Source organism: Micromesistius poutassou (assembly GCF_964030765.1).
Source record: "Micromesistius poutassou genome assembly, chromosome: 16".
NCBI lineage: Eukaryota > Metazoa > Chordata > Actinopteri > Gadiformes > Gadidae > Micromesistius > Micromesistius poutassou.
Genome location: NC_140286.1, coordinates 7,671,912 through 7,694,853, shown reverse-complemented (window position 1 = coordinate 7,694,853; position 22,942 = coordinate 7,671,912). Strand labels below are relative to the sequence as shown.

The 22,942-nt window shown below is 45.5% G+C and overlaps 1 protein-coding gene across 4 annotated transcripts in view; it reads right to left on the bottom strand.

The window, feature by feature from the left end:
* Positions 1–2,222: 2,222 nt before the first annotated feature.
* Positions 2,223–22,942, bottom strand: part of LOC311360946 (rho GTPase-activating protein 12-like) — a 37,508-nt gene continuing 16,788 nt past the window's right edge. The window contains exons 3-19 of one of the 4 annotated variants that reach the window (XM_084481067.1): positions 12,298–12,564; positions 11,245–11,451; positions 10,784–10,864; positions 9,994–10,101; positions 9,089–9,151; positions 8,481–8,555; positions 7,501–7,562; positions 7,148–7,229; positions 6,875–6,976; positions 6,574–6,672; positions 6,256–6,352; positions 5,734–5,853; positions 5,247–5,345; positions 4,859–4,936; positions 4,504–4,638; positions 4,147–4,252; positions 2,223–3,778 (exon numbers count right to left, since the gene is read on the bottom strand). In XM_084481067.1, the coding sequence (XP_084337193.1) occupies positions 3,604–3,778; positions 4,147–4,252; positions 4,504–4,638; positions 4,859–4,936; positions 5,247–5,345; positions 5,734–5,853; positions 6,256–6,352; positions 6,574–6,672; positions 6,875–6,976; positions 7,148–7,229; positions 7,501–7,562; positions 8,481–8,555; positions 9,089–9,151; positions 9,994–10,101; positions 10,784–10,864; positions 11,245–11,451; positions 12,298–12,564 (1,956 nt within the window). In that variant the 3' untranslated portion in view covers positions 2,223–3,603. The remainder of the gene's footprint in view (positions 3,779–4,146; positions 4,253–4,503; positions 4,639–4,858; positions 4,937–5,246; positions 5,346–5,733; positions 5,854–6,255; positions 6,353–6,573; positions 6,673–6,874; positions 6,977–7,147; positions 7,230–7,500; positions 7,563–8,480; positions 8,556–9,088; positions 9,152–9,993; positions 10,102–10,783; positions 10,865–11,244; positions 11,452–12,297; positions 12,565–22,942) is intronic. The other 3 variants (XM_084481068.1, XM_084481070.1, XM_084481069.1) reach the window with 3 other exon arrangements.

Here is a 22,942-nt window from a genome sequence, read left to right as displayed (position 1 = left end):
CTGCATAACGGAGCACCAGGACTTCCCCCCCCCTTCTAAATCGAGGAGTGCTCGAAACATTCTTCTCCTTCGATAAAATCAATTGGAAAAGACGACCCAGACCCGATGGACCCAACGGCCAGTTGTCACTCTTGTAAGTGTGCAATCCAAACAAAATGTTATTATTTGTTGCCTAGTTGGAGTCCATACATGAACATACCATATAAATTCTTATATATGGTGTTCATACATGGGCTCCAAGTCTGCTTTATAGGCTAGGCCTACTCTTTACCCTTGATGTACAACCACAGCCTCAGTCTAAAGAGTGGCCGATAATCGAGAAAGCTAACTCTAGCCAGCTATTACTATGTAGGCATAGGCCGTAGGCTTTTTAGCCTAGAGAATTCAGCAAATCAGTCTAGCACCATAAACAGCAGTAGGACCATTGTCTTTAATTGTCTTAATGGCACGGGTTTGCGGTCGGACGGGATTGTTGACGGGGGGGTTCAGATCTCTCAGTCACAGTCAAATCCGGGGACATTTCCGGGGACAGGTCACTGAAAACGGGGACTGTCCCCGGGAACTGGAGACGTCTGGTCACCCTAGGTTGAAAGGAACACAGCTGGGAAGAGGCAACCGACGTATTCATCCATCCTGTGTCGTGACCAGCATCTTAAACAAATACCCTTTGGCCACTGGACAATATGTTGGCTTCAGGGAAGCACAAGATGCTCTGAGATTGTTCTGAACACAACACTACTGTAGGCTACTAGAAAACATTTGCTACTGCACCATATCCTTTATATCAAACACAGAAAGAACACATACATTTGGTTGATTTGTATAACTTTACTTTTGTATATAAACAATTGTGTTCCAATGTTTACATTTCAATAACTGTACATAAATGATTCAATAAATATAAGTTTGCTGTAATCCCGTTGTACTAGGCTACTAATAAGGTGTCCCCGACTGAAGTGCGCTTTTTCGGTTTACTTACATTGGAGAAAAGTAGAATTCCGCCGCACTGAGAAAGTAGTCCCTCAATATGCAAGATGCAGGGATAGTTTCATTTCAAACATTATTCTATCAACACAGACATTTACACTGATAGTATGGCGTAATAATTGGTTTGCCTCGGGTGTACTGTGTAGCTCTTTGCGCTAGCTGCCTAGCACCAGCGATCTATGCAAATAGAAGGACTGAATGAAAATAGTTGAAAACGGTCTCCAATGATCAATAACACACTGGCTCACTTGGAAATGAGACCCGATGTCCAAAATCCTGAACTATCCCTTTAAGTTTAGGCTTCAGGGCCTGTAAAATATACCGTAATAAACCTACAGTTTAGCTTGATAACAATTATCTGCAATAAAACTTATTTCACTCCTCAGTACATGTGAAAGAGACTTTGACATTCAACACTCACCGACGATGGACTTTCAGTCTTCCTTCTTCTCAACCGCAACCGGAACAGGTATGCTAAAATAGTATTGTGGGCGGGGCTGGACCTTTCTAGGCAGGGCTGGTCGTCCAGCCACGCCTTCCCACAGGCCGCAGCCGTTAGCTTCTCGGTAGGACAGGGGTTCTTTTGTACTTTTCCGGACCGGAAACAGTATGAATCCTGATTCCGCTTACCAATAGAACGCGCCATAAATCTGGTATATTCAAATGAGCGGGCGTGGTTATCTCAGACCAAAGTATCTGCGATTTCTCAAGTTTATAAACGCAAAGGTAACGAACATGTCGCCTGGAATGTCCAGAGTCGCACGTCCCGCACCTGTGCTTGAAGTAACTTTTAACTTCTTGGACATCTTCCACACAAACAAGGTGCTCAATCGGTCTCAGTAGTAGTAGTATAGTAGTATTTCTAAAAAGTCTTCAAGCATTATTTATTTCATATTCATATTTAGGTGAGTGCTGCATGCAGCCCTCAACTATTGTTCAAGTTAAGGGTTAGGGTTCTATTATATTCTATTTATTCTTTCTTTCTTTATTATTCTCTACAAACTTTTGGACCCATCTCCCTCCCTCCTCACAAATGGATCATGTACACCCATTGTTTCATGGAAGATGCCTGCTGCCTGTATCTTCCCATGATCATGCTCTGTTAAACCAAATACTTTGCTGTCGAGAAGTGTCCTAAAATAATATTTGTTTCCATCTCTTTTCATAGGGTAACAACGCTCCACAGAGAACAGAAACGCCTCAAAATCACTAAAGTTCAGACCTTTATTCTTCAATCCATCAGTTAAAGAATCATCATACATTATGGATTTCCCCTCCCCCCCATATTTCATAGACTCAAGGCATACATCCTCATATTTACCATTTATACAATTTATTGTCACTTGGTCCATTCAACACGATTCATCATTCAATTATCCATCCGTCCCTCTGCCCACACGCACGGTAATGCTCTGCTCACGTCTCAATACAAAGAGTTTCAAAGGCTCTTCACCTTAATATTTTCTACCCATTAACAAAGGAAATAACACGACGAGATGTACCGTTGTTTTGTTTTTTTTCCATTCGGGCACTATTTTTAGTATGCGACTCAAGACTGATTTTGTTCTTAAAGCTGAATAAAAAGGGAAGTTTCTACAGAATACGGAAGGCAATCAACCAGCGAACAGGGAGAGACAGTAGAGAAAGAGAAACAAAGAGCAGCAGTAGAGATAGAAGACAAAGAGAGGGAGACAAGAAGAAGAAGTAGAAGAAGAAAGAATTTAATAAAGACTAGCATGCGGTTTAGCATAAAGTTTTTGTTTTTCTGAGCAACGGAAATTAGCTCAACAAGTTCTCCTTGTCGGGGTTGCAGTTAAAGGAACAAACCCCCCCGACCAATACAAAGCAACACCCCGTATCCAAAGTTAACTCTCTGGCTCACGTTGCAACCGATGACAAGTAGTGTAGTGCAGCTCTGTTAAGACCCCACCTGTGGAAAGATGACCCATGGAGAGAGAGAGAGAGCGAGAGGCTGTTCCCCCGAGATAAAGGTGGAGGCGTGTGTGTGGGACCACAGATGAGGATGCATCAGCCGAGGCAAAGGATGAAACACTGTCTTTACAAGTTAGGTGAACAAGTGCGACGCAAACATACCCAACGCGGCATCGGGTACACCTAAATGAGCCCCTAGTTGAGATGCCTCAACACGTAAGATCTGTGAACGTATCAGTTCATGTAATATCCCCCCCCACCGCCAACGAACACATCTTCCCAGCAGCTCTCGGGCCACATTATCCAGTAGCAGAGAGACATTGTTTATTTTTTTGTCTGTTGAAGTCCGAAAAAATCCAGTGTAGGAGGAAAAGGAGTGGCATCAATGTGGCATGAAATGCAAGCACTGTCAAGTGCTATTCCTTTGGGCGTTGTTGGGATCGTCCCCAAAACCTCAGCTCCACAAGAGCTCTGCGGGGTTTATGGTCCAAAGGGGTTTGCAGAGAGACCAGGAGAACACAGGTGAGCTGGAGATGAGAAGAGTTTTGAGCCAGGCCACACCAGATAAGACCGTACCGGGTTGTGTTCTGGCTGGTTCCGGTCAGGGCCGCGCTTGAGCTCCAGGACCGCAGGAGAGGATCGAGAAGGGGGCCCTCCCCCACTTCCTGCCCTCCGCTGGGGCTCCTACTTGCCGAAGATGGTCTCGTACTCCAGCAGGATGAGCTCCACGATCTGGTTCTGGTAGACCATGTGCACCGCCATGTTCAGGGTCTCCGTCTCCGGCCGCAGCAGTGTGGGCCCAAAGACGATGGCCACACTCTGGGTGGTCATGCGGTTCTCCTCCCCATGGTCGATCACCCTGGTTGGGGCGGGGGGGGGGGGGGGTCACGGTTAATGTCACTAGCATCTACTGCTGTACTACTGTGCACACGTTTTGGTCTGAGGTTCCCTGGCTTAGTGCCTGTATACTAGTGCCTCTACTACTGTTCTACCCCCCCCGTGAGTTAATACTCAAGGTTCCTTGATGGCAGTTATTTTCTTGCCCCTGAACGAGGTTTACAGGTGAGAGTTGCAATGTTATTCAAATGTTGTTTTTAAAGATTGTAAATGGTCAAATAAACTTGACTTATCTTATTACTTATTAATTTATTTTTACAGTTTCTAGGAAAGCACAGAGAAGGTGAACAGGTGTAAAATGATAGATTTGAACACCATCGTGTGTCTTACTTGCGGAGGTGCTTGAAGAGGAGCTGCATGGTGTCGTGGTTGGGTTTTGGCAGCTGTTTCACCAGCTCTTTAATGGAATGCACCCGGTGCTTGTACTCTGAATTCTCTGCAATATAAAGAAATATATAATAATAATTATTATCATTATTAAAGAAATATAACATTTTGTTAATGTTAATAAAGAAATAATATTAATAATAATTAAAAAATGAATAAATGAATGATCAATAATAATGAATTATTGATGAATGAATAATAATCACAGTTTGTTGTAATTTCAAGCAAACAAAGCGACTGATTGGCTTAAGGCCTCGGCCAATAAGGCTCCAGGCGATGATGTCCCAGTTTATGACGTACTGATGGCGCCGACAAAGTCGTGGAAGGAGGAGAAGGTGAAGAGCGGCTCAGGCAGCTCTCTGAAGTACATCTTCAGAGCCCCCGCCGTCACGTGGATGTCCTCCCACTTCCCGTCCGACAGGCTCACCTTCTCATCTGGACACACACACACACACACACACACACACACACACACACACACACACACACACACACACACACACACACACACACACACACACACACACACACACACACACACACACACACACACACACACACACACACAAATTACTACATACTCAGTCCACCCAGTCCATGTCTTGGCACGTCTTGGTGTCTCACCACCAATGTGCTAATGTTTGATATTAAGTACCGTGGTTAACGGAATAGCGTAGTTTCTGTATGATGGCCAAGTTCCCGCTGACTCTGTACAGGCCGTCGACGTGCAGCCCTGCAGGAGGTACAGGGAGCAGAGAGTTGTTTTATTTTCGCTCATTAATCACACTCACGGACACCAACGGTATTAGCTTAAAAATATCCATAAAGTTAGCAGGGGTAGTAACCATGTCCACCACGTCGTCCCCCCCCCCCACCGCCCTAATCTCAGTGTTCAAATTGGAGCCGAAACAGGGTTCACTTACACATCAAGAACCACCTCATCTAAAAACACCACAGGCAAACACCCCGTCGCAAAATAACCAGATTACAGTCAGATTCAATAAGTCCCCGCCCCCCAGCGGAGGTCCCCGCTCAGCGCCTACCGTTCTGCTCCACGTGGTCGATGCACGTCCGCACGAAGCTGGGCACCGAGGTGCTCTCCCTCTGGCACAGGCTGCTTAGGCTGCAGCCAAACACCTGGTCTGGAGACACACACACACACACACGTTACAGTCAAACACAAACATGTTACAGTCGCACGCACACACACACACGCACGCACATGCACACGCACACACATTACAGTCCCCGTTCGAGGACTCCACTGCAGGGCCCAACATAACGTTATATTCATGGAGGAACACTAGGGTGGAAGTTGTAGGGAGAAACATCTGGTTCATAATTAACAGCCAAAAATGATTTGGTGATATATATAATATATCGATATACAAATTATTACAATGTGGCGTTTGCCACGTCTATAACTGATATTATATATGTGAACTAAAGTTGTAATAAGCTTCCACGGGGATATTTGTAGGAACCTTTTTGTTGGTGATTCCACGTACTGCCTTCCATAGAGGCGCTCACCTTTGATGTAGCCCTTGTCCCGGACGGACTGCAGGGTGGGCCGGCGCGTCAGGAACTTCTTGAGCTTGTGTCGGGTCTTCTTGTTGTCCCGGTCGTCCACGCTGGCCGAGTGCTTGACGCCTGAGGGGAGGGCAGAGAAGGACATAAATACCCTGGAAACTGGGAAATTGAGTGGGTGGTTGCATTTATATTTTCCATACAATGCATCCTGAACCACATGAACCTCTTACACATTTATACAAAAGAAGATTTTTCATAATTTGTCATTTCCAATTTTATATTTGAAATCAGTATACATCCCAGCTCAGCATTTGTTTTGTTTATTGTTGTTGTCGTCGTCATTAAAGCACTGCTAGCTAGCTCATTTGACGAGTGAGTGTCCAGTCTCTAGGCCAAAGTGGTGATGGCAAGCATAACTGCAATAACTATAAGCTTCATTTGTTTTTCAGAAGACTTGCGGCATTTAACCAAATTGATATTTTCTTTTCATGTTCCTAAGTGTATTACTCGTTGCAGACTCACCCTTCTTTGAGTCCCTGTGCTCCTTCTCCTTGTCCTGTTTCTCTGTCCCAGGAGACTCCGGCATGTCCTCCTCAATGGCCTCGTCAGACTCCCAGGCCTGCAGGCGAACGCAGAGACATCACACACACACACACACACAAGGTTAAACACACTAGGACACACTGGGATACACTGATACACACTGGGACACTCTGGGACATACTGAGACACACTGGGACACACTGAAACACACAGAGACACACAGAGACACACAGAGACACACAGAGACACACTGAATGGGCGGGAGCCTGGGTGGTCTGTTTTGCACTGGTTCCTTACATGGGTGCTGATAGTGTCCTGCAGGGTGTGGAACCAGTCGTTGATGATGGCCTCATTATCTGACTGGATCAGTAGCTCTGTGGCCTGCCGGGTCTTTAACTGGGAGACGGACAGACATACACACACACCCCTGTTATCCCTTAGTTGAAGTAATCCATAACCTTGTGTAAATTTAGGATAGGATTTGGCGACCTTGTTTAATGGTTCAAAAACCAAAATTCGGACAGGTGAAATGAAAGTGATCTCCAACTAGGGCCTGAGCTGTTTGACCAGCCCAGAGACCCAGGCCTCTGAAGCCCACCTCCATGACGTTCTTCTTGCTGGACTTGTCCTTGGAGGCCCAATCCACAGAGCCCCCTCTCAGGTCCACTGTGAACTCGGGCTTGGACTGGCCCACTCCAAACTGGAGACACCACACACACCGAACATATGTAGACATTTCGGATACTTAATTTTATTAAAATATTCTTAATATGTTATTTAATAAAACACATCGTATACAGAAAGATACAGAGGCAAGTCTGACTGCATATGTGTGAGTAAAACCTAGGTCCAACCAACAAGAGTCACTCACCCAGCTTGTCCCGCCTCCTTGGCTTTTGGCGAATAGCAGCGAGGATCCCCGAAGAACGGTCCAGGAAGAGGTCCAGTTCTTCCTGTTCCGCAAAAATGTATACCAGACTAAGATAATATTTACTCCATATTATGTCCCCTCTGAAGATGCATTGGTGGTTCAGAGTCTGATCCAATATCCCCCATAGCGAAACACTTGGCAATTAAATATACCTAAACTATCAGTTAATGAACACAATACAATTATAAGATTGTAGCCTATTTCAATAATGCCAGATGCGGAATCTGAGGTACGGTTAAAGAAAAAAACGCTTTAATTTGACACACAGTCCCATTAAAGACAATCGGACTCACCTGACTTTCTTGCCATGCTCTGTGATCTTGGTCACGTTCAGCACACCACACTTCTCGGAGGGCTGCAGATTGAAAAAAAAATTTGCTTCTTACCAAAGTGATGGAAGAAAGTGCAGAGCCAAGCTACACCCACACAGACAACCTCTTAAATCGCACAATCCCAAACTGAACATCCAGGTGAGAGAAAGGACAGCCGTCAAGAAGGATCACACACCATTCTGAAGTGAAAACTTTAGAAAAGGAAAGACACCTAAAATGAACACCTTCACCAAACTCCAAGCCACCGAAACAGATGCAGAATCCAAAGAACACTGGCTGTTCTGCTTTTAGGGCTTTAAAACACACCCAACACCAGTATGCAGACACATGGACAGAAACTTAAAAATTGATGAGGAAAGCAAAGCACAAATCAGAGTACTCTGACCTTTATGTTGTTTTTGATTTGATCTTCAACTCACACATACGAGATGATATCATAGTGCTGAATAGCAAACACAACTAGAGGAACAATTGATATTCATTGTCCTGGGTGAAAATCTGCTTCTGGCAGCATTACAGACTAACACATAACCAGGGAAGTTGTCTTGGTTTGCTGCCATCTCAAAAGGTTAAAAACATGGTGAGGCCCACATGCAATTCTGATGCAAGCATCTACGTAAAACCCCACATTGCTTACAACAAACATGGCCACAATCAGCCTACAGTGAAAAGAGTATACTGGGGAATACAGTATATCAGGGCCTACCACTTGAGCAAATGCAAATCTAAGTCAATCCTTTGTTTTGCTCTGAAAAAAATCCTTTATCTTAGATTGACTTTGATACTTAAATGGCAGTCGACTTATAAAAGTATTGCTTGTACTGTAAACCAGTTTGCTTGTTTGTGTGTATGCGTGTTCAATTCCAGGTCCTGGGATACAGGGCAGAGCAGAGGCAGAGAGGAGCAGACTAGCAGAGCAACCAGGAGGTGGAGGTACTAACGGAGGCGGGGGCCTTGGGTGACGAGGGGTCGGAGTCGGAGTCGGGAGAGGGGGGCTTGAGGCCCGGAGGAGCGTCCTGGTGATGGAGACACACAACACTGTCACAGGAACCACGGGGGCACGGCAGGGGGTCGTCAACGAACATGCTAATGGACATGCTAATGAACATGATTGACAGGTGAATTGACAGGTGAATTTACCAGATTGTCAGTCTATCCCACGGACAGCGGTATTATAGAACAACAAAATGACTGGGGAAAATCAAAGTGAGGCGAGTGGGGCAGCAACAGATTCAGCCTTGCGTTGGAGTCCGTATTTCAGAGGAACAAGCTTGATTATTATTCTCAATTGAGCGGGGTCATTGCCATGTGTACAGTGGCTTTTAAATGCATCTGATTGATAATCGTGATTGTTTGTTTAACCACTTCTGGTGAAATCATAGAAATCAGTGCCATCAATTCACTCGATGAGGCTTGAAGGTTATTTGGCTGCGGGCCCCTATGGGGGCGGGTCATTGGGAACATTGGTCCATTTCAAGGCGATTGGGTTGGATGAATTTGCGTTGGGCAGGGTGCTGATTGGTCCCTGGATGGAGGACAGGCCACTGACTTGGTGTTTGTAAGGGTGGAGGCGGGCTGAGCCAGCGCGGAGACTTCTTTTTTTGAAGAGGCGCTGCAACACAACCATATTATTACACCACTGTTCACCCCTTTGTTTCTTCAGACACAGGACCAGATGGGACATGACAACGTGCGAGAGAGTCAACGCGCCCCTCAGTAGAACCCATTCACATCTACAGAAGGCCCTGGTGTACTTCATGTACACAAGGCCCTGTTGGTTGATCAGATCTGCCCTACAAACCAAGGAAAACACTTCTCGCTACAACTACCGTGATCACTGTAAATCCATCGGTGTGTCAAATCTATTCTGTCACAAAGCCATCCGCTTCCTCATGCAACACATTTACATACGTATATCGACTCTTATGCATACTTTGTACATAGTTGTCATGTCGAACGAAATCAATGTCGAACGAAAATCCACGGTGTGGATTGGGATTACTACGGTATGATTGGATATTGATTTATCCTAAATATTAGGGTTAACTTGTGAATACATCATGTTCTTGAATTTTGTATATCACAGCAGTTCTATGTTTTTCTAGTGTAATGTTTAGACTTGACATTGTCACCTTGGCATGTCACATATCAGACTTAATGGAAGTCTAAAATATGACATCTGTGCATTTCCCACCTATCTGTAGTGGCAGCAATGTATTCTAGTGTGTATGTATGTAAAGGATAACATGGCAATTATGGAAATATATTATCACAATAGGCATGCTTTTCTTTGGGTATACTACATCATGTGGACAAGGTCTAAATAAAGTGCGTGTGTGCGTGTGTGTGTGTGTGTGTGTGTGTGTGTGTGTGTGTGTGTGTGTGTGTGTGTGTGTGTGTGTGTGTGTGTGTGTGTGTGTGTGTGTGTGTGTGTGTGTGTGTGTGGGGTCAGACCTTGTCGTTGGGCTCCAGGAAGGTGGTGCTGTGCCTCCACTTGGTCAACACGATGGGCTCCACGTGCTTCCGGTCCAGACTACGGCTCTTCAGGGAGTCCCCCGCCAGCTGGGGAGGGGACCGGGAGTAAGGTGGGTCCCAAAATGCACTGGATTCCCTGCCCTTATCTTCCAGTCTTTATCATCCAATGGAGCGGACACGACTGTATCTGTGCTCGCAGCATCGGGTCTGAGTGTGTGCTCACAGAGCAGTGTGGTGTGGGCGTATTCAAAGCTATAGAACACACTTCCATCTAGAGTGGGCAGTAGCGTGCAGAATTATTACTAGTAGGAAACAAAATTGGTATTGCAGGTTGGCATCCCCAGTGGATGTGGGTAAAGTCTGTAGCAAATTCAATTTAAAGTTATCATCATTCTTTTTCGACTTTTAGGCTAGGCTAAACTAGTTTGTTTTCATAATCCGTAACATACCTGTGCAGACTAATGTGAATTGCAAGTAGAATGGCATGGGGCTGATTCAATCGATTCATTTTTGAATGTGGGCCATTGGACGAACATTATATTATATTTTCAGTCTGCGAGTGAACTTTGCATGACCATTACAAAAACGGGTCTAAAAGTCTAAACGCCTCAAAGAATGTAGCAAATAGGCTGATTATCTGTCTTTCCCTACGCAATAATTAACAGTTGGTGCCAAACTCCCCGTTGGACTTTAAACCGACTTGAAAGCGAGCCACAGCAGAAGAAACGAGGAGGACACATGAGAAGGTACGGCTGATCAGGGAACCAACCTTAGGGAGCTCCCACTGCGACCTGGATCCGTCGGCACTGTAGTAGTAGGGCCTGCCTTGCTCATCAACATGCTTTATCCACTAGTGACACACACACACACACACACACACACACACACACACACACACACACACACACACACACACACACACACACACACACACACACACACACACACACAGTTGGAGCCTTTAACTGTCACAGATCAACCCAGCCTTATCGTGCATGGCAAGACCTCCAGCTCACAAATGCCAAACATGGGACTAAAAACTGCTGCCTCCAGATTTCTGAGGTCTCATTATGGGAGGTTATCAAGACATTTCCTGCGGATCTAAAGAGAGCTTGTGAGCTGAGGATCTGGCCATGCCGTCTCAACCCCAGAGCAGGGCGCCACAAAGACAGAGAGTACGACGGAGAGAGAAAGAGACAGAGAGGGGGGGGGGGGGGGGGGAGGCGGTACCTTCTCGTTGTTATAGTCGCTGACATACAGTGTGTGGCCGTGCGCGTCCATCTCCTCCGACCAGCCGCACACCGGCGAGCCGTACAGGCTGTCTGATTGGCTAGAGTAGGCGCTGAGGCAGGCCTCCTCTGAGGACAGGGGCGGCAGGCGGCCCACGGAGAGAGAGAGCAGGGGCAGGAAGGACGGCGAGAGAGAGAGGGGTGTGGGCTACAGTTAAGTCGTGAGAGAGAGAGAGAGAGAGAGAGAGAGAGAGAGAGAGAGAGAGAGAGAGAGAGAGAGAGAGAGAGAGAGAGAGAGAGAGCGCCAGCGAGAGAGACGGAGAAACAGTGAGAGAGAGAGAGGACATTGTATACAACAGATGTAGATAAAGGAGATGAAAATTTTATTGCATTTCCCACAGAATGACAGAGAAATTAATGTCTAATCCCAGAACCGATACAGAGACAGGAAAGCACACTACAGAGGGCCTAATAGATCATCATCCACTACACAGAGAGCAGTTCATCCATTTGGTCTGTAGATGGCAGTGTGGTATCGCTTGTCATCATTCTAAGCATGAGGCGTTGTGTTCGAATAGTGATGCTTGCAGTAAAAGGGGTACTTAGGCAAAAGGGGTACTTAGGCCGGTTGTATGACTGGGTTTATCTATGTAGGATAAGAGGTTTGAACCCCTTCCCAGGTGTATAATATAGTGTCCCCTCGATTTTTATTTATTTCAAAGAAATAAAAAAATGACCAACAGCCATGGTTTCATACTTATATCAAACCACAGGAGGTGGTGGATCAGGTTGATCCAGTTAAACTGATATGATGATAATAAATCACCCTCTGTCAGTTTGTGTGATTCCCAGTCAGCCAAGTGTCCTTTGTCATTTTTAAAACTTGTTTGCAATATTTAAGAGGGGTCTTTAGACAGCCACCATCAATCATACTTCACTGCCTTCCTTGCAAACCAGACTCAAACAGAATCCCCAAACACTAACATCAAACCCCAGGAAGTGGAGGATCAGCTGGGATCACGGTCAACTAGTGGATCCACAAAATCACCCATACCTCGGTTTGGCCGTCTCCCGTGCCCTGGCCGTCGGCCCGGCTGCTCTCAGGGGCGTCACGGGCCCTGGGGGGCTTCCAGGTCCTCTCCTGGGTGGAGCGGTTGTAGTAGAAGTGCCGGCCGCTGTGGTCGCGGTACGTGTCCCAGTCACCCAGCGTGTGCAGCGGGAAGCCAGAGGGCAGCTCGGGCAGCTGGCCCTGGGTGATCTTCAGCTCCTGGAGGTTGGAGTAGACGGGGGAGTCCGGGCGACCCTGGTGGGAGGAGCTTGTCTGATGGAGGAGAGAGAGGGGGAGGGTGGATGTGTTAGCAATGGGAGGGTCTTGCCTCCTACAAAATGTACTTTGACCTTGTTTGTGACCCTTCCTATAGTTATAACACTTGAGGAAGTGTTGGCTAGGAAAGAGGAGGTGGAAGAGATGGGGAAGAGAGGCCTTGATTGGTCAGAAATGAGCCGGGAGCTGTCTAACTGGCTCGTACAGAGGGAGGTGCAGTCAACCTCGAAACAGATAATCTCACATAGGACTTCCATCACTAATAGAGGAGGGATGGCTATGCAATTTCTCACAGATTACACTCAGATACACTAATAACTGTTCAATCCTCACTACAGCATCTTTAAGATGAAATAAGTTAGTTTCATTTTTCAAACTGCTCCTGGGGCCCCAGCCTATAATAACTCGGCTCCAAGTGGATTTGACATCGTTATGTAACCAAGGGGGAACACGAAACAAATGAAAATCTTCCTGGACAATGGATGATCAACCCAGGCACAGAATGATGAGCTCAATGTAAATTACACCAGACAGCAAAGCCAAACAAACACATGGACAAAAAAATAATGCCAACCCAAACAAAACATAACAAATACTGCAGGGATAGGAATGTACTTAATGATTGACTCCATCTCCATCCTGGTGAATCCAGATGCTGAATAATGACAAAAAATCCAAGTGTCTGTCTTTTTTACGTGGCAAGCAATTCGACAGAAGCAGAAGGATGTTAGACAACCCCTGATTTGAAGGATGAACCAGCTAACTAAATCTATTCCACCTGCCATCTGCATTCTTTATTCAAACGCACAAAAGAGAACCACACAGATTCAGATACGACCCGGTATTGAAAAAGTTGGCATTAGTGTGAACCTGAAGTCATACACATCTCTAAACGAGTTTCCACCGTTTCTTTAGCAACCGCGACACCACAAGGGAAGAGGGGTCAACAGAGTGAAGAGACGAGGGCGAGGAGGAAGTGAAAGTGCGTGAAGGACAGGGCGTCCTGAATGGCAGGAGGAGACGGTGTTGCATAACGTGTCTTCAATGCGAGGGCCTCTGGCGCCGGTAGGAGACACGCGCCTAAGAACAGCGAGGACCATGCAGGCGGCGTAGACTGTAGGGCGACACACTGTTCCCACTTTGTCTTTGCTGCATTAATGACTGCGATACACAATGTAAGGAAGATAGGATTTAAATCAGAGAGACTTTGAGATGAGTTGGTTGATTCCAAGTTTCCCATATGGGATAAAACAATATTACTTTTGTGTTGTGTCACTCCAGAAAACATATAAACTAAAACGGTACAAGTTCAGTACGGGTTGGACTTTCAAATCCAGTGTTTGAACATTATCCATCAGAACCATTTTACCAATGACTTTTGCCATCCTTTTTTTAAATCTACCTGATACACTGTAGAGTCCGTCAGCGTGATGCAGGACTGGGTCATCACTTTTAATTTATTTATTTTTATTATTAAATTTATTAATTTTAACATCTGATCAGCTGGGGAAACAACAGAGGGAATAACATCATGCTGCAAATAACACAGAGAGGCTGAGACATAGCTACAGGGATCCAGTGAGCATCGGAGAGGGGCAAGCTAAACAGAGTTACAAGTTACCAATATAAACAGTTACCAACTCAATGAACTGAACCTAATAGGATGCCAGCAGGTTCTGGAAACAAGAAGCCACTTCAGAGCAGGGTTTCTAAGCATTTGGGAACCAATCAGTGCACCACCAGTCTGTGGCTACACTGTCGCAGCTCCTCAAACAAGACCACAGGCTGTGTGTGGTGCGGTGAAGCAGCAGGTCAGGGTACTTAAATCCATTACAATGCCAATACCCTCGGTGGTGAGAAAACCACAAACACATCGTCAGCAGCCCTCTCTTCTTCTACTACTACGGCCTGGGCTATGGGCATACGTAGCAGGCCTCTACTGATGTGGATCATGGGGTTTCCAGTGCTACTGCTTAACGCACGCACTCACGCACACAGTTAAACAAACACGTGCACACGTACACGCATGTGCACACGCATACACTGGATAGTTCCTCAGAGCTAACTGTGTGGTTGGGTGGCCGTGGTCTGATTTTAAGTGCTTGTGCCCCACAAAGAGGGAAGTCCATGCAGACGGTTGATACTAGCAGGCTCACTGCGACACCTGAATGAAAAGGACCCAGGGTGTACTGCTTTCCTATTGGCTCAGGGGAAACGGCCCCTCTCTGCCACAGGGACATAAGCGACTGTATGGGTGTTGTTGACACTGCTATCAACTACATCTATGACTAGTAATACTACAACCTATAATGATGAAGAAAAAAAACATCAACCAAAGTTAATCAATCACGCATTATGAATTACAATTACAACATATCCGCATCAAACTTATATGACTGACACAAAATTTATTACAAAAGTTATTTAATGCGGACACTGTAAGAAAGGCTGGGTTGCCAGATAAGCCTCATTTGCAATGCATGAGGCGTAGCGTTGGCAGGAAGAGTGCTGGAGACATCTGGGGACGTAGCAGAACAGACCGCCCATCAGATTGGTATCCGTGTGGTGGTCACGCCGAGGCAACATAAAGGTTGACCCCGCTCACCTCATTAAGCCTAATCATCTGAGACACACATACCGCCATTAGGAATACTCAAAATGCTATTTTGTATTAGCATGTGTATCTGTTAGCATCTTTCGTACTAATTCAAGTTAACAGAAGGATGCAGTTTCAATGTGTGCAGAGCTGACAGGAAGCAGGAAGGCAGTTACTCAACAACTTTGATTCATCAAAATACACCCCCCCCCCCCACCAACCGCCTTACACTGTTGCCATACCAACGGTGGTGCAGGAAACAAACAGTGAGTGGTCATCCCCCACACACACCCCCCCTACCTCCCTGCGGCAGCTAATCACATGGAAGGGACGCGTCATGTGCACCGTGACGGCCCACAGCTACCTGAGCACAACAGAGTGGAGGCAGGGTGACGTTGAGGGGTTGAGGCGGTGAGGATGGGTGAGGTGACGGTATGGATATCGTTTCTCTGGCTGAATCACTGCAGCAGAACACTTTGAGTCTAAACGCCCGCCCTGCGGCTGTGGGGAACGGAATGGAATGGGAGGGAGGGAGAGGGCGAGAGCGAGAGCGAGAGAGAGAGAGAGAGGGAGAGGGAGAGAGGGCGAGCGAGAGAGAAAGCGAGAAAGCGAGGAAGGAGAGGAAGGAAGAGAAAGAAAGAGCGAGGGCGGACAAAGACGGAAGAAAAAAAAACAAGCGAGGAGGACATAGCCAGAGAAACAAAAGAGAAGAGAGAATGAAAGCAGGAAAGAGAGAGAATGCATTTATTTTGGGGAGGGTGCGGTGGAGCGAAAGCGCAGCAAGAGCAAACTAAGCCTGAGTCACACAGAACAACACAGGCATGTGAGAGAAGCAATAACCTGGTGGACGTGTTCCCACGCTCTCCATTTAAACATAGTCACACTATAAAACAGGGCTCTTCCATCTGCAGCTGTTCACGCTGGTGCTGGCCAGGCTGCCCTACAATACACAGACTAACAGTCCGGAGGAGAGAGGAGAGGATGGGACACTGCGTCAGTGTCCTGCTCTGGGACCTACACGCTCTCTCCAACTGACCCCTTTTTGGGATACTTTCTGGGGTTGCACAGATGAGTTGCAAATGAGGCCACTGCACCTTGGATGGCAGGTGTCCAATAGATAGGGGGCGCCCTCACCACACGGCTTATGAGAGAGAGAGAGAGAGAGAGAGAGAGAGAGAGAGAGAGAGAGAGAGAGAGAGAGAGAGAGAGAGAGAGAGAGAGAGAGAGAGAGAGAGATCCCTTCTTTATAGCCACACCCCCGTTCTTCCTGCATTCCTGTGCGGAACGAGCTCTACCGCATAGTAAACGTACAAAAAAAGTGTTCATGCAAATACACACAGACACCTGGAGGACTTGGAGGGCAGTGGTGCTGCACACACACACACACACACACACACTAAACTAGTGAGCAAATGGCCCTGGGTACTTCATTAAGAGCCTGTACATGTGTAAACAACGCACACCCACATTGAGGAAACTTTACTGCAAAAGAAACTCCACCGTTTCTTCACCTCTGCTCATGTACCCAGAATGCAATGCAACCAAGGTGTTCCTTTAACCCCGCCCCCACCCACCCCATCAACCTCTTGGGACATGAGAGGCCGTTGGGTTGGGCTTGGTTCAGCGTTAATGCCAACAGACAGACCTGCCCCTTGCCACATGACGGCACTCCCTAGAAAGCAACACACTCAGAATACAAGCACCATAGTTGGCAGCCACGGTCAAATGTGCCAACATGTTGCCCTGTGTCGATCGAGGCGGATATGAAATGGCATTGATTTGGCATCAATTCACCAAGGGAACGTATTATGAAAGATGACGATGGGCAAGATCAGAAATGGTGGATTGAGTCATCTAAAAACGATTCCAGTTGTGAATGAGAAGGTGGGGGGACTTCAACTGTCTCATGACGTTTGTATGCACCAAAATCCCTTCCTGAAGAAACACCAAGGTGGAGTTTGTGACGTAGGGTGCTGTCCGGCTGGCCCACCGTTGAACTTATCCAGGAGGTGCTGCCAGAGCCATGAAACAAGAAGAGAGGTTTTTTCTGTGTGAGGTGAAAAATCACATCTCATCAGTACGTCAACTGAACACATAAAAACTATATAATATATATGCTTGAGAATTTTGATTATGTTCTCCAATATAGTGGCATCATAGTGAACTTGAGCTTCAAGTCAACGCACACAAGTAGTAGGTCGTTAACAGACACATTTTTGTCACTCAATGTGTTGTTATGTTCTTTTCAATCACACGCCACAACAAGTCAAGATGAATTACAGACGTATCACAAAACCTGGCATATAATTCCCTATCTCCCAGGGAAAACAGCCCTAACCAGAGGTCTGCTGAATCAGTCTGCTCTGACACAATCACCACTGTACGAGTCAGGATAGTAGGAGTCACCATAATCATAACCAAAATATATACACCCAAAACAACAACACATAAATCCATGTGTCCAAAAACTTGACAACCTTCAAATGTGGCCACCGCCCATTGGTCCTTTCCTTACACCACCCCGCAGTCATTACACAATCTCAGCTATGTTAAATGAGGGGAGGGGATGATGATGATGGGAAAAACGTGGGTAGCTAGCTTACAGTAAGCATGTCCTCTGGATGACTTCAAGACAGACTGACACAATGAACACAGAAGGCAGTTAAACCGAGCATCGTGTGAGTTCAGGCGGGCCAGGCAGTCAACTGAAGTCAGCTGTTGACTCAGCTGATTGATAATAACCTCATCGTTCAAAACACACCAATCAGCCAATTAGGCTCATTACGTACCTGCCCACGATTACCGACAAGCGGTTGGCGCAGCTGACTCTCAATGCAATCAATTCGAAGCAAAACACATGAAACTGCGCGTTTATGGCCCAAGTCACCGTTCACCCGCCATCGCCCCTGTTCGCCCTCAATTGATTCTTCCCAGATCATTGCTAGATGATGTAAAGGCCTGTATGGCGGGGCTGTTCCATCACGTTAGGGGGTTCTCGCTGACTCTCGTGCCAGTTGTGGACATGGCTGATCGGGACAGGCAGGGCGATGTCCCGAAAAAGAGCCGTGCCGCCAAACACAACTGTATTGCTCCAGTCTCTAATAATTAATGTATTCTTTGACAAAATGCTCCTGACTGAAATAGATTTAAAGGGGGCTTAAACTGTCTGAAATTCAAACACGTCTCTCAATGAGTGATGTTAGATACTTATTCATAAGTTTGATTCATAAGTTTGTCGTATCTTTCACAAGTCACGTCTCAAGTGTTACCGGCATTTTGTGTGACAAGGGTGTGTCACCGCGATGATCACCGAATAAACGTCAGTCCGACAGATCACTTTCAAGTGGTTTTATAGCATAACAGCTCACAAGTTACCCAGCGTAATTTTTGAATGCTTGAGAAGTTGCATTATTTAAAGCTAATTTAATCGCATAAAAAACTATCTCTAGTTGGTATGCTACGCATGAATGCATTAAAACATGCTGTTTATATTTTAGGGGGACATCGTAGCCAGGAGACAGCTTTACAGTGTTCCCATGTAAAGCTCAATCACTAGTAGCAGGGTTTTCTCCTTCCTACCCAGCAGGCGGTTCGACGTGGAGAGAAAAGGCCCAGATTAGGTTTCCTGTGCTCAATGGGGCCACCAGGCTAGAAAGGAATTGACTTACCCATTGTCCCTCTACATGCAATCCGAAAGAGTTTGCTAAGAATTAGACATGCTTGTATAGTGTACTGTTAAAAACACATCTTGGGGACAAGATGCAGAGTAGACATTTTTAGACCCACCAGTCCCTTTAGTGTTCCATTAAAACAAATGAATTAAACCGCTGAATGGTAAGTTTGCCAAAGCAATTAAGCAAACTGTTCTTATTTCAACACACAAGTCTGACTGATGTACTGTATCGGACAGCTGGGACCTGGAGATAGACTATTCAGAATGTTCCTCTCCACTGCCTAGCTTTCACACACACACACACACACACACACACACACACACACACACACACACACACACACACACACACACACACACACACACACACACACACACACACACACACACACACACACACACACACACACACACACACACACACCTACAGCTGTGCCGCCTAAAATTATTATTACTCCTTTGTAATGACAACCTCCAAGTGCTCTGCCCCATGGCCCACGATGACTCACAGGTACCACATCTGCATGTTTGTGACAACATCATAGAGCTAATCATGTTGTTGTTGCATGACTAACATCACAGGTTGTGTGGGCAAACAATCAGCCACCACTTTGTAGCAGGCGACTTGAAAGAAAATCTTGACCTGAGGGGAGCACAACTTTGTTGTAATGTCATCAAACAAAGTAAGCTATTACGGTCTGAGTTTCATTGTATAGTGCGGTGTCGCTTGCCAGATAAGGGCCTTTAACTGCTAACCGACAAGTCAGTCAGCCAATCACAAGGGTTCTGGTGATGCAACAGTAGGGTAGTACTTGTTGCTTCCAGGTATTAAGGCCCTGGAAACTGTTGAAGAAAGTATGGACATGCTCTTCGCTGTGGTGTAAATATCCGGCCTTCTGCATAAACACTTAGCTAATCTTTTCACATTGGACGGGTTATCATGCATCTCTATCTTAATCCAGTGGCTTTAGATCAGATGCAAGCAAACTGAAGAGAATTAAGATCCCAAGAGGAGATATAGGCATTCTGTGGCATCGCAGTACTCTCTACTATAGAGAACCCCTCTACACAATATCCTGTGGGCTTACGGCCCACTAATCTGTATCTGTTTTTGCTGTTCAGCCACCTTGCATATAAATACAGTGCTTTATAGAAATCCTTAAAATCCAATTGACCTACCATATCTATTTGATAGTCTCTTTATCCAGCAATGCTTTTGTTCTTCACTCAAATAACCATTGCGTTTATGCCTGGGATGGAACTGGCCCATAATAACCAGTCTAGTCTTCTGTTTGTCAGTGATCAGAGTTGTATGGTTGCCATTAAGGGAATTCCCTTAATTCCATGGATTAGTTAGATCAGGTCAGAGCATTGTAACTATTCTCAATCTATGTTGAGATGTCCATTATATAAAATATAATAATTATTATAATATAAAATAATATAAATAAATAATGCTCTTAAAACCCATCTTTTTAACCCTTACTTTAACTGTATCAACGGTTTCTTACATTAAACTATTAATCGCTAATTGCAGAGATATGCTCTGTTGCTTGGTCTTACTGGTGATTGTACTGATGTTATTACTGGTGCTTCTATTTTATGTTTTATCGCCGATCTTATATGATAGAAAGTGACCTTGAGTGCCATGAAAGGTGCCATTAAATAAAATGTGATATTATTATGCACAGTAAAGATTAGCTTTCCCCTTTGATACCCTATCAGAGAGTTGTAGAGCAGTTCAACCGACCGGTTGGTTGAAATCTGCAGTAGACTCTCGTCAGCCACAATACAGATACTGGCCATGGGAATGCCAATGTAATTGTGCTTGAATAACAGACACAATTTCTCAAAGCACAACCTTTTTGCCGTGCAATCGGCAGCCAAGGCCATTTCCATACAACAAAGATGATTCTATGCAAACAAGGATGTGTGTTAGATTTTTTAGATTGTATTTTCATTAAAGCAATGTGGAAAAAACAATGTTGCAATAATCATTTTGAAAACAACGTACCCCTGAAATAAATCTCAGACACTAAGGGCGGGCAGCAATGCAGGAAAAGATTTGGTTTGGAAATGGTAAGGCAGATGGAAGATGGTGTGTGTGTGTGTGTGTGTGTGTGTGTGTGTGTGTGTGTGTGTGTGTGTGTGTGTGTGTGTGTGTGTGTGTGTGTGTGTGTGTGTGTGTGTGTGTGTGTGTCTGTAGCCGGGGACTATACTCCCAAGTTCCAACTGACAACCATACCGCAGAAGCTAAACTTTTCGACATACCCAAAATGCCCATCCATAAAACCAGCAGCCATATCCTGGTTGATAGTGTTCATGTCTGGGTGGATGCGTGACTATTTCGGGATAATTGTCCTCCTAAGCCAAACACGCAACCACGGTGTGTTTCTTCTTCAGTCAGCAAATATCAAAAACAGACAAACATGCTTCGTGTCACAGTTTGTAGTAAAAACATCTCATGGAATTTGAAGAGTAGAGAGAATGAGTAGCAGTAATGATCACCTGTGTGACGCCATGAAACGAGAGTCCATCGAAGCGCGTATTCATTATTCTGATGGACACCACACATGAACGAGTCGAGTGCAAAGGAGTCTCAAATGTCCCGGTCACGAGCCTGAAGGCAGCCCTATGGGTACGGAGGCACGCCATCAGACACCGATACCTCAGAGGGCTTGAATCTCCGATGGGCTGACGATGAGGCCGGAGCCCTCCAGAGATTTTACTCATCATGCACAAGTACAATGAACCTATTATTTTGAGATAATTAAATGACAAGGATCCAGGATCCGAATGCATCCAGGATTCAGAATATGATACAAGTCTCATTTGTATCATATTCTGATGTACATTTCATACATGGAAAATAAAATACCTTTTGATAACATTGACAAATCTAAATTAATTTTTTAGGAATCAATGTCTGTTTGAGGCATGAGGGGTGTACATTTACACCCCTCATGTATTGATTGTGAGTGTAACGAACCCTCACCATTTCCCCATCCTTTCATATCCAGGCCTTGTTGTGAATGGATTACATCAGGCTTTTACCAGTTTGTGTGTAAAAATAAAAGTCCTACTCGAGATTACAATTCCCCAAATATTTCCTGGAAATGATGAACCTCTGACCCCGAGCATGAGAATTGGTGCTGTTATTAAAATGCATAACAAACGTTTATTTTTTAATGATCGGATATGATTATCATGTTTATTTTCCCTTTGAGACGGACAAGAGGCTTGCAAGATGGGGTGAATCCATTTTAGATTTTGCCAGGGAGTCAGAATTTAACATATTTTCACATCTGGCCAACCGTGGAAGCATAGTTTGGAGATATGCTATTGTGGTCAGAGTCAGCGAAGATTAGTTTATTTTATTGAACTTACAGTTCCTTGGGAAGACAGAGTTGAAGTAGCCAATGAGCTTAAGAAAGCGAAGTATGCTGAGATGGCTGAAGAAGCAGCACAGCGAGGCTGGAGTACGCGACTAAGGCCTATTGAAATCAGTGCACGGGGGTTCGTGGCTAGATCTGCTATTAGCTTGCTGACTGAACTGGGTATTTGTGGACGAAGTCTGAGGCAGGCGGTTAGTAACATGTCCGTGGCAGCAGAACGTGCAAGTGAATGGCTGTGGGTAAGGAGAAAACATACTTCCTGGGGTGCAAGCTAAGGTAAGGTAAGCCAGCTGTGCTAATGTGCTAACATGTTTGTTTGGTCAGGGTTACGGGTAGGGCTAGGGGTACAATGCAGGAGTGTTTAGATGCATTAAATGTGGCAATGTGGTGGCAGCATTGAAGGGGGTGAATCCAGGACGCTGGTTTCATTGTTAAGCCCTCAGGAGGTGTCGTGGGCCTAACTTAATGAAACATTTGTGAAAGAGGGTGTCCACTTGATAACCCCAATGATATTCTGCTTACTGCATATTGCTGTATTTACTGCTGTTAGTTGGGCTAGTTGTCTCGTGTTTTTCACCTTTGGTTGGTAGCTTAGTAGCCAGCGTGCTTATAAGGTTGGTTTGGACAGGGGCTTCTGAATATGTGTTTTCCTTGGATTTTGGCACAAGGGATTATAACATCTGATCCTGTGTATTAATGAAATTAAATTAC